The sequence below is a fragment of the Haliotis asinina genome, chromosome 10 (assembly GCF_037392515.1).
Source record: "Haliotis asinina isolate JCU_RB_2024 chromosome 10, JCU_Hal_asi_v2, whole genome shotgun sequence".
Lineage (NCBI taxonomy): Eukaryota > Metazoa > Mollusca > Gastropoda > Lepetellida > Haliotidae > Haliotis > Haliotis asinina.
In genome coordinates, this window is record NC_090289.1 from 14,952,012 (window position 1) to 14,971,968 (window position 19,957).

At 39.3% G+C, this 19,957-nt stretch overlaps 1 protein-coding gene across 1 annotated transcript in view; it reads left to right on the forward strand.

The window, feature by feature from the left end:
* LOC137297677 (obscurin-like) overlaps positions 1–19,957 on the forward strand; it is a 144,065-nt gene that overhangs the window by 86,527 nt on the left and 37,581 nt on the right. Inside the window, exons 25-44 of the mRNA XM_067829592.1 lie at positions 62–1,595; positions 1,902–2,077; positions 2,829–3,295; positions 3,474–3,661; positions 3,940–4,077; positions 4,512–4,684; positions 4,960–5,037; positions 5,787–6,092; positions 7,223–7,261; positions 8,001–8,303; positions 8,601–8,906; positions 9,355–9,663; positions 10,445–10,735; positions 11,470–11,772; positions 11,921–12,220; positions 13,232–13,534; positions 13,879–14,181; positions 15,959–15,985; positions 18,073–18,366; positions 18,713–19,009. Coding sequence (XP_067685693.1) covers positions 62–1,595; positions 1,902–2,077; positions 2,829–3,295; positions 3,474–3,661; positions 3,940–4,077; positions 4,512–4,684; positions 4,960–5,037; positions 5,787–6,092; positions 7,223–7,261; positions 8,001–8,303; positions 8,601–8,906; positions 9,355–9,663; positions 10,445–10,735; positions 11,470–11,772; positions 11,921–12,220; positions 13,232–13,534; positions 13,879–14,181; positions 15,959–15,985; positions 18,073–18,366; positions 18,713–19,009 — 6,135 coding nt within the window. The remainder of the gene's footprint in view (positions 1–61; positions 1,596–1,901; positions 2,078–2,828; positions 3,296–3,473; positions 3,662–3,939; positions 4,078–4,511; positions 4,685–4,959; positions 5,038–5,786; positions 6,093–7,222; positions 7,262–8,000; positions 8,304–8,600; positions 8,907–9,354; positions 9,664–10,444; positions 10,736–11,469; positions 11,773–11,920; positions 12,221–13,231; positions 13,535–13,878; positions 14,182–15,958; positions 15,986–18,072; positions 18,367–18,712; positions 19,010–19,957) is intronic.

Below are 19,957 nucleotides of genomic sequence, written 5' to 3' on the forward strand. Positions count from 1 at the left end.
TCACAACACCATTTAAAAAATACAAAAATACTATGATCATGTGTGAACTGTGATATTGCAGAAATCCAGGATCACGAGGCTATATCAGAACCACCATCTAAAACAGTATCGCCAGAGCCACAGGAGAACGGTCATCAGGAAGCAGCAGAACAAGAGCCAGAACCAGTTAAGGAACCCACACCAGAACCAGTAAAGGAACCCACACCAGAACCTGTAAAGGAACCCACACCAGAACTTGTAAAGGAACCTACACCAGAACCAGTAAAGGAACCCACACCAGAACCTGTAAAGGAACCTACACCAGAACCTGTAAAGGAACCCACACCAGAACCAGTGAAAGAGCCTACACCTGAACCTGTAAAGGAACCCACACCCGAACTTGTAAAGGAACCTACACCAGAACCAGTAAAGGAACCCACACCAGAACCAGTAAAAGAGCCTACACCTGAACCTGTAAAGGAGTCTACACCAGAACCTGTGAAGGAACCCACACCAGAACCAGTAAAAGAGCCTACACCTGAACCTGTAAAGGAACCCACACCAGAACCAGTAAAGGAACCCACACCAGAACCAGTAAAGGAACCCACACCCGAACTTGTAAAGGAACCTACACCTGAACCAGTAAAGGAACCCACACCAGAACCAGTAAAGGAACACACACCAGAACCTGTAAGAGAACCAGAGCCAGTTAAAGAGTCTGAACCTGTAAAAGAACCTGTGTCTGAACCAGTCAAAAAGCCTGAGCCTGTAAAGGAAGCAACACCAGAATCAGTGAAGGAACCCACACCAGAACCAGTAAAGGAACCCACACCAGAACCAATAAAGGAGCCCACACCAGAACCTGTAAAGGAACCCACACCAGAACCAGTAAAGGAACCCACACCAAAACCAGTAAGGGAGTCTACACCTGAACCAGTAAAGGAACTCACACCAGAACCAGTAAAGGAACACACACCAGAACCAGTAAGAGAACCTGAGCCAGTTAAAGAGTCTGAACCTGTAAGAGAACCTGTGACTGAACCAGTCAAAGAGCCTGAGCCTGTAAAGGAAGCAACACCAGAATCAGTGAAGGAACCCACACCAGAACCAGTAAAGGAACCCACACCAGAACCAGTAAAGGAACCCACACCAGAACCAGTAAAGGAGCCTACACCTGAACCAGTAAAGGAACCCTCTCCAGAACCTGTTAAAGAGCTTGTACCAGTAGAGGAAGCTACACCAGTAAGGGAAACAGTCCCAGAACCAGTAAAGGAGCCTTCTCTAGATCCATCAAAGGAACCTGAGCCATTAAAGGAGCCTACACCAGATAATGTACAGGAACCTGCTCCACAACTAGGTAAAAAGTCTGAGACAGAAAAGGAGCCTACAGCAGAGACTGACTTCACTTCAGAACCTTTGACTGAACCAGTATCAGAACCAGAACCAACCAAGGCAGCGGAGCCGGTGTCAGAGGCTCAAGATAAGAAGGAAGAAACTGCCCCTAAAGGCCGTGCTCCAGTTATTAAAGAAGATATGAAGGACATGAAAATAGAAGTTGGGCATCTTGCCCGTTTTGACTGTCGTGTGTGTGCTTACCCTGATCCAGAAATTATATGGTATGTTCTTCTAGTAATCTGTACTATTTTGGGAATAGCCAGAGTTGAAGACAATAAAAACAAAATGTCACAAGTGGAGAATATTCCACTGCTGGTCCATCATATTAGTTTCAGATGTTAAAGATGATGTTTCCCTGTTTCTGACTTCATTACAGATTTCTAATCTGCTGATGAATCACTGTTAAAAATGTATTTGTTACATTGCTGTTTTTTTTTAAATTCTCCAGTTGCTGTTTGCATATATCCTTGATTTTTCTGAAATAACTATTTCAGTTGTTTTGCATTTTGTTTATTTCTGTTCTGCAGGAAGAAGGATGGAAAGGTTGTGAAGGAGAATCACAAATTTAAGCTAATCAACACCAATGACGACATTTTCTCTCTCCTCATAAAGGATGTCAAGGTGGCAGATAGTGGCAGATACCAGTGTGTGGCCAAGAACGAGTATGGCGAGGCCACCACTGAAGCCTTACTCAATGTCATTGGTGAGCATGGTAGGGTAGCACAGTGGCTTTGATCAGTGTCTTTAGGAAATATACGAAGGGTACCACTATGGAGCATTGGCCATGTGTTTAGGACTGGTTGTTTGTACTTTTAACAACACACTCAGTAATATTTACGGCTATATGGCAGCTGTCTGTAAATATTCAAGTAATATGGCAGCTGTCTGTAAATATCTACACAGTAATGTGATGACATGCTGAATCACGGTTCAATGTCTCTTGAAAGTATAGGAAGGGTACCATGTTGGGGTATTGCTCAATGGCTTTAGGAAGCATAAAAAGGTATGTCTTGCTCAAGGTATTGAGGTAGGATAGGAAGGTACCACTAGTATGTCTCATGCAAGGTCTCTGAGACCAGTAGGGATTTTGCTGAATGTATTTGGGATGTAAAGGAGGTACCACATCGGTAAGAACAGGTGACCTCCACAGACACTGTGATCAAGGTCATTGGAAATTATGATCAAGGTCATTGATAAGTATGGATGGTAATTCTGGTTTCAACTAAAGATGTTTTCAAAATGAATGTTTTGTATTTAACTTAAATAAATTGATCTGAAACATAAACATGTTTCTGATATGGGAAGTCTGTGTTAGAATTGATCTCCAGCTACAGTGGTGACAATAAATGGCAACCAAATAAGTGGTCTGACATGGTTTCAGAAGACAAACATGCTGACAGATGTTTCTGTGATAATGCCTGAAAATTGTGATATTATTTGCTTGGATTTTACAGCCCTTAAGGCAAAGATTGAAGAAGAAACAATGGCCCCACGTTTCACCACCAAGTTCTATGATCTGGAGTGTTTGGAAGGAGTTCCTATTGACTTCACATGCATGTATGAAGGCAAGCCTGAACCTGATGTTGCCTGGTTAATTGATGGCAAGGTTGTCAAAACAGATCTCAACTTTGATGCCACGATGACCAATGATGGCAGACAGGCATCCCTTGCATTCCGATTGGCCCAGACCTACCATTCAGGGGAGATAACTTGCAGACTCAGGAACATAGCTGGAGAGGCCAAATGTCGTGCATGGTTAAATGTCAAAGAAGACCCAAAGAAACGTGGAACGAAACCCGAGTTTGTGGAGAGACCAAGAGATGCAGACATCAGAGAATCAGAAGAAGCAACATTCGAGGCTATTGTCATGGGTGATCCTGCTCCGGAAGTCTCTTGGTACTTCAAGGGCAGAGAACTCTTTGTAAGTAATACTCAACAAAGGATGTTTTGACTGTTTGTCTGAATGTGTTTACTGCATTATCTATATTTCTACATTTAATATGCTTTAGAATTTAATTGGTTATATGTTTTCTATACTTTCAAATGGACAAAACTGTACAATCAGTGAACAAAGTGGAAACATGTGATTCTTGTTTCAGGAATCAAAGCGTCGTGATATCATGCAGTCAGGTGATACGTACACACTGGTGCTGAAGGATGTGATTCCTGCCAATGAGGGCGAGTACACCTGTCGGGCTAAGAATGCTGCTGGAGAAGTCTCTTGCCAGGCCTGGCTCACAGTCCTGGCACCCAAGAGGAGGGAACCTTCACCGCCAATATTCAAAGAGTAAGTCATTGCTACATTGCTACATAGTTACATTGGAAAAAATCCATTCTCATGATGTGAAAAGCATGAAAAAATGGAAAGTAAAGTATATAAATTGATTAAAACATCCTCAGAGTTTATTTTCATTATCAGAAAACAGGACATGCTTTCTTTGTCTCATGGACCGTTATGGTGACGAGAATGTCAATTTCACATTGTATTTCTTCCTACTGGTTTCATCTGCTGAAATATAATAGTACCAAGGATATTACATTGTGTTTAATCTTCATTTGGTACAGAGTTCCTGAAAAGATGGCCAAACCCTATGGGTTCCCTCCATCCTTCACCAAGAGAATCATGGACACGATTGCACCTCCTGGTGGTTCAGCAAGGTTTGAGTGCCGCATCATCGGTGTTCCAGACCCAGAGGTTGAATGGTTTGTAGTTTTGAACACTTAGCAGGGCATAAAGGCATATCAACGAGAAATGACAGTTGAGTTGTCATTGGGTCACTCATTTCTACAATGGGTACAATGTGTGAAACCGATTTATGATGCCCACCACCATACTTTGGTCAAATTCTGCCATCAGCATTATAAAACTTCACTTTACATACAGAAGTGTATTTTTTTTATCATGTTTACAGGATATTTATACAGGGCACACATCCATGCAACTAGTACTTGCTCAAGGTGCTGGTATTTTCCCCTCCATCATTGAATATTAATCTCAATGGCAAATATTTCATGTTTTATTTCTAAATCAGTTTCTGTCTTGGTTTATAATATGATTTGTTTATAAATATCCATCTTATATACTCCATACTTTCCAGTTATACAGTTACCTAATGGTTTTCTGTTTTGGAACCCAGGAAAAAGGATGGGAATCCAATCAGTGATGGTGGCAAGTACTCCATTGGGAAGGAAGGTAACACATACTATCTGACGCTTGATGATGTGGACAAGGACGACATGGGAGAATTTACCTGCACCATCACAAATGAGGCTGGCAAAGCAACCAGTATGGGAAGGCTGAAAGTCAAAGGTGGGACAATTGTCAAGTTATGATCACTTGTAATTCTGATATCCTGTTTCTGTTTTCACATTTGTTTCACAGCTTTTGTAGTCAAACAGTTGACATGTTATGGGTGCCACCAATGAATAAAGATATGCTCACCACCTAGTTTCTTTGCTGTTTTATACTGAGCTATGAAAACATGCTTATGTCATGATCAAAATCATACCATACAGTCTGTTTTTGGTAAATATTTCTTTTGGATTATTGAAATGGTTTTGTCACTTGTGTTTGTTTTTTTTCAGAAGAGAAGGCCTACTCCCCAGAGAGAGTGATCCTCCCTGAATATGCACCTGCCTATTCTATCAAAGCAATGGCGGAAGGTCCGTTTTCCTTGACTCTTTCCTTTCCATTGGCCCCAACCTGAGAGTAATACATGTTTTAGCACAGACCAATGAAGGCTGTAGGATATTACATCACTGTGGGTCAATGCCTTGGTTACTCATTAACATATGTCTGTGGATATCCCTACATAAAACGGATGTACGGTATCAGAGCGCTGACATTGTTTTACAGAAACAGCAAGGAATTCATTTAAATGGAAATGACAAATGTTATGTTTAGAAATACATGTTGAGAATTATTTTGAGAAGTTCTTGCACGGATCTGAGTGTACAACAATGTCACACTATCAAAATCTGAATTTGACCTGAAATTGCCTCAGTAATCTGTTACAACTCATGCAGATGATCAAAAAGTTGTTCTTCTTAAAATCTCTTCTTAGTTCTTTGCTACCTCTAAATAAATATTTGTTTATGGGTCATGTCAGACTGACCTATCATCTGACTAGTCAGAACATTGCCTGATTGTGTAATTGTACCAGAATAACATGTGTTGGTGCTCATGGTATCAAGCACTGGTTTGCCTGGCACAGTCTAAGTGCGATGAAACATTATTCACTCTTTCACTTAACTGTTTTTTTCTTATATCTCATGCATATGACATTCATAAATGCCACTTTTGATATCCTTCTATGTGCCCCCTCAGCCTTCTTGGTCAAAATTCGACAATGAAAATGACTCCAAAGCGTCTCCTATGTGACTCATATTTAACAAGCATTATTTCCTTCCAGACAATGTTCCCTCGCTACCATTTGATAAACCAGTTCTCCTGGAAATCAAACCAGATGGGGTCAAGTTGGGCTGGCTCCCAGCATACACCAGTGACCTCCCAACCTCTTCAGGCCCAGTTACCTACATCCTTGAGGCCAGAGAGCTTCCCAGTATGAGATGGTCCCGCATCGCCTCCGACATCCATGGAACCCAGCACTATGCTAAAGACCTCTCTCCCAACAAAGAGTACAACTTCAGAGTCCGGGCAGAAAACAAGTTTGGATCCAGTGAACCAACACTTCCTGCTGTGTTGGATAAACGAGAAGGTAAACTGTGAAGTTCTGATGAAGAGATATCTTTTCTTTTATTATACAGTGTAAGTCCTCTAAACCGGCATGCATTGGGACCGGCAAAATATGCCGATATAGTGAGCATGCCAGTGTAGCGAACTTTTCCCCTTTCATCCTGAGACTGATATTCCATGTGCTGTAAAATACAACTGAACAACGTGTTGATAGTCAGATTAGATTTAACCATAATCCACTGTGTTGTTAATACACGTTTGGCTAATCTTCAAAGCCATCTTGACATGGTGAGTGACTGAGAAATTGGGAGATGCCAATTAATTTAATCTGCCGAATGACATATGACATTCACCAATTTACTTCACCTACTTATGCTTAACCACCGTTCTTAACTGTAATCCTCTGTGTTGTTAATATACGTTCAGCCAATCAACAGGAGAGTCAAGATAGCAAATGCCTGTTTTGTGTGTTAACCACTGTACAAACAGGCAATTGGATGGTCTTTATTGTGCTGATGTACGGAAGAGGCTGATGCCAGATCAGAGGGTGTGCAAATGATAAGAAATTAACTAGTTTCTGCTGGAATCAAATTCTAGTACTGATATAGAGAGCTGCCAGATTAGAGGGATGCTGGTTTTGAGGGCTTCCTATGTAGTTTCCATAATTATAAATAACAATTGCCTCACTCTAGTGAATGACTGTCAACTCTGGATAAGGAAATAGAAGATATAAATGTTATTTGCCAGCAACATTGCCTACTCGAATGTTGTAATCTTGTATCCATGATACGCTTGTGTATGTATCTGCGAAACAGAGAAATTAATAGTGAGTGAGTGAGTTAAGTTTTACGCCACTTTTAGCAATATTCCAGCAAAATCACGGCGGCAGAAAATGGGCTTCACATATTGTACCCATGTGGGGAATCGAACGCGGGTCTTCGGCATGACGAGCGAATGCCTTAACCACTATGCTACCCTACCGCCCCTGAAATTAATAGTAATTGATGTTAATATTTTTTTGTTTGATGTCTTTGAGTCTATTTTGGCTGAATTTTCAAAATTTTAAGTTTAAATTCACAACATCAATACTGTTTGACTATGTGTCTCAAAATATTGTTTGAATCATTATCAAGCCTATGTTATATTTTCCAGTACCAAAGTTTGAGCCCAAACAATATGATGAGTATATTGGTAAGTAGCATCCAGTCATCCATAGTTTAATTTATTAGTTGTAAATTCCTTGATAAGTCTGATATGATTCCTTAGTGTGTAACCGCCTCTTGGATGAGAAGCTTCTGTGTTTGTCCTTTCCATACTGGGAGTGATCTGTGATGACCATTTATTGTATCACAGTCTTGGAATTTTATATTTGAAAACTGTAAGGGACATTTCCCTGAAATGGTTAATGCTATAAAGGTTAACTGAAGTATAGTACACTTGTTGAATTATCTGATCAAAGATGTTTATGAACTGACAGAATGTGGAGATTGTGTGAAAAGCTGTCGTTTTTACTTTTGCCTGATGGAAATAATAATAATCATCATGAGAATATTTATGATGCGCCCTTTTCCATGCTAGCTATCTCACTCAGAGTGCACAGTCTGATAACTATTACCCTGAATAAGCCAAGCTGCCTTTTAGGCATTAGAAGATTAACAGTCTTATGACTTATTTCACTGGGTACCCACTTTCTGCTGGGTGAACAGAGGCAATTTGGAACAAACACACTTGCCTAGGGTGAGACAATATGTACCATATGGGCTTTGTTGTGGGAAGGACTGAAGTCCTAGAAACTCTCAGTAGTCAAACTGTCACACACAATCAACCACCAAAGACTCCACTCATAGTTGTTAACTGATTGTGAAGTGAACTCTATGCACAGGACCATACTCCATCGCAATGAATTAATATGACATTTATAACATTTCAGGTGCTCCCAGACTGCCCTCTGCTAAACCCTACATCACAGACATTGGTGCAGAGACTGTCAGGTTGGCATGGGAACCAGCTAAGTTGCCTCTTGACCGATTGGAAGCTCTTCCAATTTCATATCGTTTGGAAGCTCAGGAACTGCCCAGGGAGGATTGGGTACCGCTTGTTAGCCGAATCATGGACCCAAGTGCTTATTTGTCAGATCTGGCTGCTGACCGAGATTACAACATCCGTGTCCGAGCAGAGAATAAATATGGCATCAGTGAACCTTCAGAACCAATATGGCTGCCAAGAGCCAAAGGTAGGTCCTGTATAGCAATTATGTGATTATGATGAAGACAATGTATATATAAGCCAAAATTCAGGCACAAGGAAAAAATGAAAGCTTAGTCAAACACAGTTACTAAGATATTTTTTTGTCTGATGCATTTGTTATGACCTATTTTGACACCTTTATGGAATAAGCATTTTCTCAATTTTCCATAAATTCAAACTATGATGCAAGGCTCTATGTAGCTATTATTTACTGGTTGTCATGCAGTCTAGTAACATTTAGGGAATCAGTGTTCCAGTTCCGCCATGTTTTTGGTTCTTCTAGCTTTTCCTGGTGTACCTATCAGCCGTCCCCAGATCGTTGAGTTGGAGCCAGAGTCTGTGAGACTCAACTGGGACCGTGTTGACATCCCGACTTTTGAAAGTGAGGACGAACCTCTGAGGTACATGATTGAGAAGAATGAGCCACCCAGCAGTTTGTGGAACCGAGTTGCTGGAAACATCCCAAGCACCTCATACCTCGTCCGTGGATTGGTTCCGGGACAGGATTACCGATTCCGTGTGAGATCCGAGTCTCCTGAGGGAGTCCTGGGAGAACCCAGTCCAGCTGCATCCCTGTACAGAACACTAGGTAAGGTGAAATGTAAGGTGATAAAGGACAGTATTCACACATATCCACTCCTCTGAAGCAATCTGCATCGATCAGCCACGTGTTCTCTTGTCAAATTGTCATTCAGGAGAAAAGCGAGAAAAAAATATTTTCCCTGTGATGTAGCCATATTGTTTTATTTGTAAACAGGTTACTAGTACAATTCTGTCACATGTTGTGTCCATCTGTTTACAAGATTAAAATAGTTCAGATTCTGATTGATGACGTCATGAATATGTCACTGTGTAAATGGCTTTAATATACATATGAAGTACTTCTTGGAAATATGCATACCTTACACGTACAACCTAGTGATGAAGGATACAATTCTTGTTCAGGCATCCTATATCTGACGCCAAGACATTATTGTATGATTTTGCCATCAACTTTGTGGATGACATTCTTACTTGAAACAATTATTTTTTGACAGCACTATCCAGAGTTCCTGTTGATACGCTGGAGATTGATGATTATGAGCCTGACTATGAGTCTGTCAGGTTGTCATGGAGACGAGTGGAGGTACCACCCTATGCAACTGATGAAGATCACCTAACCTACATGATTGAAGGGTCAGAGCCAGGAGTGGATGACTGGAGACCACTAGCCACTGGTATCCCCGACACGACCTACAGACTGCCGGACATTGAACCCACACAGGACTACAGGTTCCGGATCCGAGGAATTACACCGTACGGAATCAGCCCTCCTTCCTACCCAGCCAGTATGACCAGAACAATAGGTAAAACAGATGTTTGGGTGCCGTACTGGCTCATGTTAAAAGTACCATATCAAACAATAGTAAATTTGAGATGTTCCATACATCTGAGTGAATTTTTTGTGTCTGGTCTTGTTATCCCCCACAATACATTTTGTTGGGGTTATTAAAATAGACTCCATCTGTGCATGCATCCGTGCACATTTTACTTTTCCAAAGCAAATCTTTAACACAGTTCAATATTTCTTCACCAAACTTGGCACATAGGTAGGTCTGGTGGGGTGGTGTACTGGTGTCTTTTGGTAGTGATGGAACTCTGAATTTAATATTTTTTGTTCATCATGGTAACATGTTTGACTTTTACTCAAATTGGTGGTAGTGCTCTCTTCTGGAGCTGAAACAGATCACGGTTGTTTATATTCTGAAAGGAACAAATAAAGGAAAACAGGAAAATTCAAGAATTCCTTTAATATTTTCCAGTTTTCATCACCAGCTTTGCATAGTGCTGTTAGAGAAAATCTGAGAATAATGAAAGGAATGCTGAAGTGGTGTTCCCTTATTTGTTTCCCTCAGTATATTTACTAGACCTGCTTGTCTTAAAAACCACAGATGCATCGGATGATCTTCTTGTTTGGTTGGAATGGTCTCAGTCAGAAATGGAACTTTCACCACAGACTCATGTTATCTGCACTTTGACACTATGTAATTTGTCATGTTTGGTCTTTACGTTAAGTAGATAAAAGACAGACATAGAAAAATTTGTCTCTAAATGAATTGTTCCAGATTTTCTGTGAATCCATTTCAGCTCCCATGAGACCGATCACAGAAGGAGTCAAGATGTCTGAAATTGAACCTGATAGTGTCCGGTTGTCATGGCGACCACTACCTGACCAGGATATGGAACCAGTCAGGTACCAGGTTGATATACAAGAAGTTCCAAGCCTGGAATGGCGTCCGTTCGCACGTGATGTGAAAGACAATACCTACCTTGTGACTGGTCTGACCCCAGGACGGGATTACGCCTTCAGAATCAGGCCAATGGGTATCCTTGCTGATCTGGAACCATATCCTACAGTCACCCTCACATCTTTCCCAGGTAAGTGGTCTAAAGCTAATATGAAACAGATGATATATGAGCAAGTTGGTTCCTGTGTGTGTGTGTGTGTGTGTGTGTGAGTGTGTGTGTGTGTGTGTGTGAGTGAGAGAGAGAGAGAGAGAGTCAGTGTGTGTGTGTGTGCATCTGTGTGCATGGGTGCGTGGGTGCATGTGTGTGTGTGCTCGCGTCTGCTTGCGTGCATGCGTGGTGCGTGTGTGCGAGTGTGCGAGTGTGTGTGTAATCGACTGAGTGAGTGAATCCGTGTTTCAACGGCAGACAGCAAAAGAACACACTGCAAACCTATTTCAACCTCCTGATCCTCTGATTGACATGGGACAAATATTTAAAAAGTGGTCTTTTTGAGAATCAAGGGTGAGTGAGTGATTGAGTGATTTGGATTTTACAATGCTTATAGGAATATTCCAGCACTATCATTAAAGGTGCATCTGGAGTCGATTTCATATATTAAAATGATAAGGGGAATCACTGACCTTGAGTTTTTGTGAGATGAGCAGACACTTTAACCAATAGGTTACCCAACCACCCAAAAAGGCAAAACAACAGACTTTGACCTTGCATCTCAAAACTTTCTTGAATATAATAATCTTGGCTGATCCAGAAGCGTTCATAACTTTTTGTGACACTAGTTTGCCAAATTTGTGTATATAAAGGACCTTTATACTTCTTACTGTACTGGTAATTTTATGGTAAGTTATCCTTGTTTTCTCTCCCAGTTAAGCCACGACTACCTATAAGACAACCACTCATGTCCGAGATTGGTCCAGATTCCATCAGGTTGTCATGGCGACCAGCTGAACTGCCAATGTACACCCGCAAACCAATACCAATCACATACACAGTTGAGATGCAGGAACCGCCTAGCTCCACTTGGCTGACTCTGGCTCGACGTATCCCAGACACAATGTACATTGTGAATAATCTCCGGCCTGACAAGGACTACATATTCCGCATCCGCCCAGACACTGAGTATGGTCCTGGAGAGTCCAGTGTTCCACTCCGATTGACCAGAAGACCAGGTCAGTCTAGATCATCAAATGAAAATGTTTGTCTTCAGCAAATTAATAGTAGGAAAGTTTACCCAAGGAAACATAATTTTGGTAATATCTTGATATATTTACAAATGACTAGTGAACACTGACTATATGTGGACTTGCTATGTTTCAGTTCTTGCTCTGCCACAAAGGGAGCCAATCATCTCCAACATTACCGCTGACTCTGTATTGTTGTCATGGCAACCACTGACACTTCCAGCTGGAGACAAGTTGTCCACTCCTGTTACATATCGTATTGAGACTAAGGAACCTTCTGGTGGAGTATGGACACCTATTGCCACCCACATCCCTGGCAGCAGTTACACTGTCCGATTCCTCAACCCAGATCGCGACTACTTGTTCCGAGTGTGTGCTGAGGGAGATGGTATTAGTTCTGAACCAACACCTGGAGCATACTTACCACACAGAGCAAGTGAGTGCAGGGATTCACTAGTTTTTATCAGTAGATCATTGTATTGTTAACACCAATGGTTTCGATGATCGAAAATAATCGAAAATATATCAAAAGAGAATTAAAAGTGATTATCGATTGCGAAAAATGTATTTTCAATCAATCAGAATTTTATAGTTTTTGTATAGCACACTTGAATGAACTAACCGTAAATTTCATGAATAAACATGCGCTCTACAGCATTAGCTGGGCTCATTGCAAAATTTTAACCAATTATTTTGTTAATTACAATCCCAATGTCTTTCTTGCATGTTTGTCTTTCATTGCATGGCAACATTATTTATAAAAATCATTCAGTAGAAAAAATTGGAGAAAACCCTTAAAATTGGTGTTTACATTAAAAATGTATCTATTTCGATTATATTTGATAATCGGTCACCACAAGCCCTCCAATAATTGATAGTGGATTTGGTTTCCGATTCCCATCTCTAGTTGACAGGAATACAACTATTGAGCTATTTATTGTCCTAGTATTGTGCATTGGTTGCTGAGAGCTTCTCTGGGTAGTATGTGGTAAAGACATCAGCTACTTCTTTTCTACGGAATGATCTTGGAACATGATTGTCTCAAAGCCATGAGACTGCATTATAGAATGTTTTTGCATACAACCAAAGTTGGTAAGCTCAGGAACAAGCTGAAAATTTGACAAAACAATTGTATGTGTTTGGCAAGGTAATTATGCCTGCAAAAGTTTGAGAACAGATACAAGTAATATTTAGATAAAATTGACGTACAAGTCTTCTTCCTTTGTGAGATACATAGAAGACAAATATACTTTTATTGCAAATATAGAGATCTTGTATGTGCAGATGATGTGCTTCAGTCATGGTTCCTTCACAGATATAGTATGTAATGGCTCTTATAGTGGATCACCTTATATGTGGTAGCTTTATACATGACAATGTAGAGTACATGTATACAAAAACATCCTGTCGGTGTCTGTGGTTTTCATTCACACGATGTTCTATCCAGGCCCTCCACACATGCCCAGAGAGATGCCATATGCCTTCAACATCCAGCCCGACTCCCTCACCTTGTCCTGGCGGAGTGTGGAGCTTCCAGTTCGTATCACAGATTACTCACCTGTCACCTATCGCATTGAGATGCTTGATGCTCCTGGTGGTGACTGGAAGGTTCACACACGTGGTATTCCGAAGACTCAGAGTCAGGTGACAGGGCTGCTGCCAGATCGTGACTACACATTCAGGGTCAGGGCAGAGAACGACTACGGTCTCGGGGAGCCCACTGATTCGGTTGTTGTGAGGAAACGAGGAGGTACAGACATTGTTGTAGACTCTTGAGTTGTTATTTGGTTTGGTTGTTATTTTTGTGGCATGAGGTCATCATGTTTTCTTTTCAACTGAGGAAATCATGTCTGTTTTGATTTAAAATGAATGGTTTCATGTTGGGGAGATTTGTTTGGGTGATTACTGTGAAGTGTATTTGTACTGACATAATTTATGACTTGATTTTGAGTTATTTCAAGGCAACATTCTTATCTATGTACTTGCTTAATCCTTCATTTGACTATGGGATATTTCAAGCATTTTCTTTTTGCTAATTCAGAGATTTCGAAAACTGTTTTCAAAGCTCTTAAATGATTTAAATTCTGATTGCAGTTGCACCATACTTGCCGCAAGAAGAACCTTTTATGTCAGACATGCGTCCAGGATCTGTCCGTATGACATGGCGACCAGCCGACATGCCATCCTATATACGTGACCAGATTCCTGTGACTTACACGATCCTGTTCCAAGAGTTGCCTGATACCAACTGGCGCCCTCTAGTGAGGAGAATCCCACACACATCATACCATGTGTATGGCCTTAATCCTGACCGAGATTACGCTTTTCGCATACAGGCTGAGAATGACTATGGCATGAGCTCTCCGACACAACCATCAAGGATGCCAAGATTTACAGGTAGGATGAGGAAAGATGTGTTGGATCAGATGGATATGTGGTGGTTGAGTCTTTGTGGGAGAGGCTGTTTGTGGGTCTATGTCAGTGTTGAATAGAGGGTATATTCTTAAGCGACAAATTTAGCTGTATAAATTTTATTGTTTCTGGTGAGGGTGGGGTACACATGAATGAGGAAGAATTTTATACAAATTTTGATCAAAGGCACAATTCCAGTCAGGTTGAGTAAAAGTATAATGTGATAGATTTGTGAGTAGTTATGAATAAATATGCCGTGGCTTGTTGTTCAGAGGAAATTAACTTGAGAGTCATATTCCTCACAACTCCTTTTCATCATATTCTCCCATTTCTTAAATGGCTGCTGAAATAAACTTGGTAACTTGATTAGATTTGTTTGTGGTAAGAAAGGGAAATAAAACTCCAACTTTTACATGTCCAACAATACAATTTTTTTTAGCTTTACCTTAACCAAACTGTGTCAGTCACCCAACAAATTGGGTTATTTGATCAGATTATGCTTACAAAATTTGCTACCCTCCAAATTTGTATGTGTGTCTAAATGGATGTATAATTATTCTTGCATTTGGCTTTGATGTCATTGTCATACTGACATTTTGCTTTCTTTCATTAATAAATAGTTAAAACATAGTCAGTTTGACTCTACCTTTTTATTGTATATGCTTTGTTATGATAGACAGTTTCTCCCTTCTTCATTTCATTGTTTTGCTTCTTGCAGTTCACTAAGCATAGTGCTGAGCACAAATAAACCCTGTCAAAATGGTAGTCTGTCAAGGGACATTTGTATTGAGTGACAAAACAACTTACAGGTACTAAGACACTTTCAAAGTTGGAGTTTTGTTTCCCTTTAAAAATGTCCCTGTAGAGTGTATTCTTTTGGGGTTTACCATTAGTGAAGATTATACTATGGGTAAATAATACTATCGTGATGTTATCTCCCTTGTTGTACTGCAACAGAGAGCAACAAGCATGTGGTGACCTGCATCTGTTAATATTCTTTCTGGTGATCCGCTTTAAACAGGTTGTTGTTGATTTTTGCTTTGAGACCAGATCATTTCTTCACTTGTGTTTCATATGAACAAGATTTTAGCAAAATTTCCACTTGCTATTGTGAGAGAATTTTTTTCAAAGGACTATGTTAATGGCTTTGTTTAACTTAATTCAAGACGTTTTTTTTAATTTAAACTAGTAACGCTTTCAGATTTTCTTTAGTAGTTTGAAATCATCATTTTTTCACATTTTTTAATATTCATTTTGTAATTGGCATGCATCTTTACATACACTACTCAACAGTTAAGGTCTACACCTTTGAAGGGAAGTCTATTTGTCTTTAGCAACTGGTGTGTAGTATACTAGAATTCACAAGCTTGGAATAGAAATGATCTGGCATAAGGAGAATTAAAACACTTTAGTGCATTGAAAATTTTGTATGATGTATCATTTCATTATAGTACATGTGACCATGTTTCTCAAAGCAGTCTTGGTGCTGAGGAGATGGTAACTCCCATCCTTTAACATAGGCTTAAGATCATTGTAGCGCTAAGATTGCTTTGTAGAATAACCACCTGAATTGTCACCTAAAATTTATTGATTACCTTTTATTAGTTCAAACTCCTTATTATTCAATTTGAACCCTTTGATCTAACACAGATAGGTATACAGAAGGTGAAGAATAGAACTGACATGCTTGTTCATTTCATTCAGTGAAATGTCGTGACACACTCTGTCAAGTGTGACATCATGTGATGTGGTTTGTTTGTAGATTACAGGCTGAGACACATTACGGAAGGTAACATAGATGCATGCACTACAACATCGAACAATTTTCTTAGAAAATTGACAACCTGTATTACAATATATCGAGTGGGACAAGGGCACTTCTTTCTCTCTTCGCATGATATCGCCTCAATGTCACATATCACTGAATCATTAGCATGATATCTACAATATTGTTCTGACTCTTATGAGTATTGACGATACCCAAGACTGGTGTGATGATGAAGATATCCAGGCTGAATTGTATACCAGGCATGACAAGCTTCTTTAGAATACCAGATGATTGGTTGTACCAAATGATATATATATGTCGGTGCCGTATAGAAACATAGATATAGCTGCTATTATGTATACTTCTTCACATTATTTCGCCTTTTTCCTGCAAAGCATTTATAATTATTCAAAATTAATTATTGTTGTTTTTTTTCAATTGATTTTGTTAAGATGGTTTGGAAAACATTCAGAACTTTAATATATCTTAGTGTTATGATAAATATATTTCATAGCAATAGTTGATTCTGACAAGGAGGAAGAACATGGCACTTTCTACTGTAGAAAATGATTAACCTTTTCACGTTTTGAAAACTCCCCATTGTTCACTGAGGCACTGCCTTGTGCAAAATAATACTTTCATTTTTTCACTTGTTTATCCTCCCTCACTTTCTTACAGTTGACGAGAACACAGTTTTCATAACCCTTGAATATTGTGAAGACCCTTTTATAATCATTCATCTGTTTAACAAATTCAGTGTACATAATTGTTACAAGGGTGGTATTTTAGTCAGAAAAGTAACACTAGAATGATTGTTGTGTATATATGTCTAAATTTTAGCTTACATTTTGATCAACTCTAACACATCATTGACAGATTTAGAAAAGAATCACCTCCAAAACTATTGTGAGCAAAGTGGATATTTCATTAAAAACATTTTGCGTGTAATGGTTGAGATGTCATGGTGATACTTAACTAAACCTACGATGTATTCTTATTGATTCAGTGTTATATATGTTGTATATATATATGCAATTCATATCATTATTGTTTTGATATTTTGATTTTTCTTATTTTGATTTTTTGGGTTGTATTAGATATTATATACTTTTAATTTTTTTATTTTACATTTTCAGTGTTGTGATTTTTATTTTTTCTTTGCTTATAAACCCCCTGTTGCCTTGCTAGTATGCACAACCTCTCCCAATGCCTTGCTTCCAGAGATAGTCCTCTCATGTGGTGCATTTCATGATTAGTGTAAACAAAAAATGATCCCATGAACTGTTAATTGTATGTTATCATTCGTGTACTTTTTAAAAAACATGGTCATAATTTGTAAGAAATCTTGAAACAGTGAACTATTCTTAATTTCAATCTTTTGTGCAATGATTTTATACTATAACACTACATTTAGTAAAGTGATGTTTTACTGTACCCCATTTTATTGCCTTTAGATATTGCAGTGCTGTGATTGTGACATACATGTACCTGCAAAAATGACATACCTCAGATCTCTTAACAATATGTGCCTTCTCAGAATCTGTTTATCCCTATATTGCTGAAAATAATTAGGAATCTCAAGTCATTTGATTTAGTCAGCCTTTCCCTCACTAAACAAGATCATGTCCCCTGTTCCCAATATGTCAATGAATCTTATGAAAAAGAGAAAATTAACTTTGGTAAAGTTAACTCCCCTATTGCTTATTAATTCGCAAAGTAACAAAATGCAGTATAGTAGTGTCTGTCTGTATCCAGGTCTGGATGTTGACATTCGTGTGCTACAGCTGTCAGACATCAATGTTTTGTCAGTGCTAAAAATGCTTAATAGGCAGTTCATAGACAGGAAATGAACACAAATTTGGTGTTTTTACCTGTGCTTAAGATAAGCTTAGCTAATTCCTGCTTAGTGAGCAGTCTTCTAACATGTCTGCATAACTGATATTATTAATTTTCCCCTGCTTAATCTTATTTTTTTTGGGAGGGTCAGATGACAGTTTTTTTCTTCACTCATGGATCACCATGAGAGGCAACATGTATCCATTTTGGATGCATTTCATCCTTCAGAAAGGTGGCACATTAGGAGTAAAGAGGTATGTCTGTTTTTGTAGATATTCGAGGACCAATTGAAATTCCAGAATTTGAAGATTATGAACCATCCAATTTGCGGCTGTCTTGGAAACGACCTCAGATTCCTGAATATGAGAAAACACCTCCGACATATCAGATTGAGACATGGAGACCGAAAGAAAGAGATTGGCAGCCATATGTGACCAAGCTCACCGAACCATCGTACAAGCTGACAGACCTTGACCGCTATCGGGATCATGTGTTCCGGATCCGTGCTGAGACTGATAGTGGTCTTAGTGCACCTTCTATTCCTATTTCTTACTCTCCCAGAAGAGGTTAGTGTCTGAGTGCACCTTTCTGTCCCTTCCAACAAACTGTTCAGTTCCTTTTCTCTTTGTGGAGAGGGACTGTATTAGTATTTGGTAGAAAGTCATAGTCATGCTATCAACATTTGACAAATTCAAATTCCCCATTTTGTTCAAAGTAGCATGAATGATACCATTTAGTCCCTCACTGTTAATTGTAAGTTTTAGCTGTGACATAGCTAAAAAACACATCAGATTTCCGAATAGAAGATTTAGTTGCAACTTATGTCAAAATGGAGCATGAAAACAAATATACAATTATTGAAGGTTTGACAGGTTTTTAGCAAGATCTTAGCTGGGCTTTCATTTCTTCCAGTCATGCCCACTGTGCCTGTGGAGAAGCCTGAGATCTATGATATTCAAGGTGATTCTGTCAGGGTATCATGGCGTCCAGTCTATGTTCCATCCTTTGCTCCGACTGACCTTCGTTATCGTCTGGAGATTCGTGAACTCCCAGCTCCCCACTGGAGAACTCTTGTCCCGAACACCTCAGACCTTTCCTACCAGGTGACTGGACTCCGTCCCAGACAAGACTATGCGTTCCGAGTTCGTGTCATGACTGAAGACGGCCCCTCAGAGCCATCATACCCAGTCTACCTTTACAGGAAGCCTGGTAAGCATATTTATCTTGTGATGGTGTTGTGGAATGGTTTCAGTCCACAGGTTTCTCATGCAGAGAACCTTGGTTTGTTTGTAGTTTGACCAATTGCTGAATGATTTTTGTTTGGGGGTGAAGTATGTCCTGATGAACCAAACATTTTAGACAAAAATCTTGACTAGAAATAGTGACATGCGATGCAGAGGAGGAGGATTCAGTTTAGATACTGAGCTTTGGTGTCCAAATATCAGAATAATTTTTGTAGATTTATCATTTTTATCAAGTTTCTGCTTGATATTTTCCCCTTTAAGAGCCCACTCACATTAAGGCTTTAGTGTAGCCATCCATATCTGAATCAGTTGTTTTTGCTGTTCAGGTTTTAATATTCCACAGGGTGTTGTCTGCTAGCTTGGTTACCAAGGAAAACAACTCTGGTCATACTTTACAAGTACAGAATACAGAGTTTTCTCCCTTTATTCAAAGTGGAAATAAGTCCTTTATACACCTATTTTGATGGGTAAAATAGTATGAAACATTTGAATCATATCTGGTCAAACTTTATATCCTAGTTGTGTTTGGAAAATGTCCTTATGAAAGTTAGTGGGCTGCTTTTTAAAGCTGCCTGTTAATGTGAGTTTGAATCCCATTTTGCCCTGATAATGTTTGAACTTGGTTTGTTAGTGCCATGCTGTATTCAACATCAACCTGACATCTTATGTTGTAATTGACATAAGTGTTCCATTCATGAAAACTATTTATCGTAACACCAAAGTGCTGTCACAAAACCTTACTTCATGATCATAAATGTTTTACACTTATAAAACAAAACTTGCAACAAAATTGAGACAATGCTTGAAAATATTTCTTTTGGTAGAATAATAGGTTCAGATACTACATCTTTCAGATCACTAACTCAGAGTTCATTTTGTTATTTTATTGGATGTATTTCAACTAATTGCATTT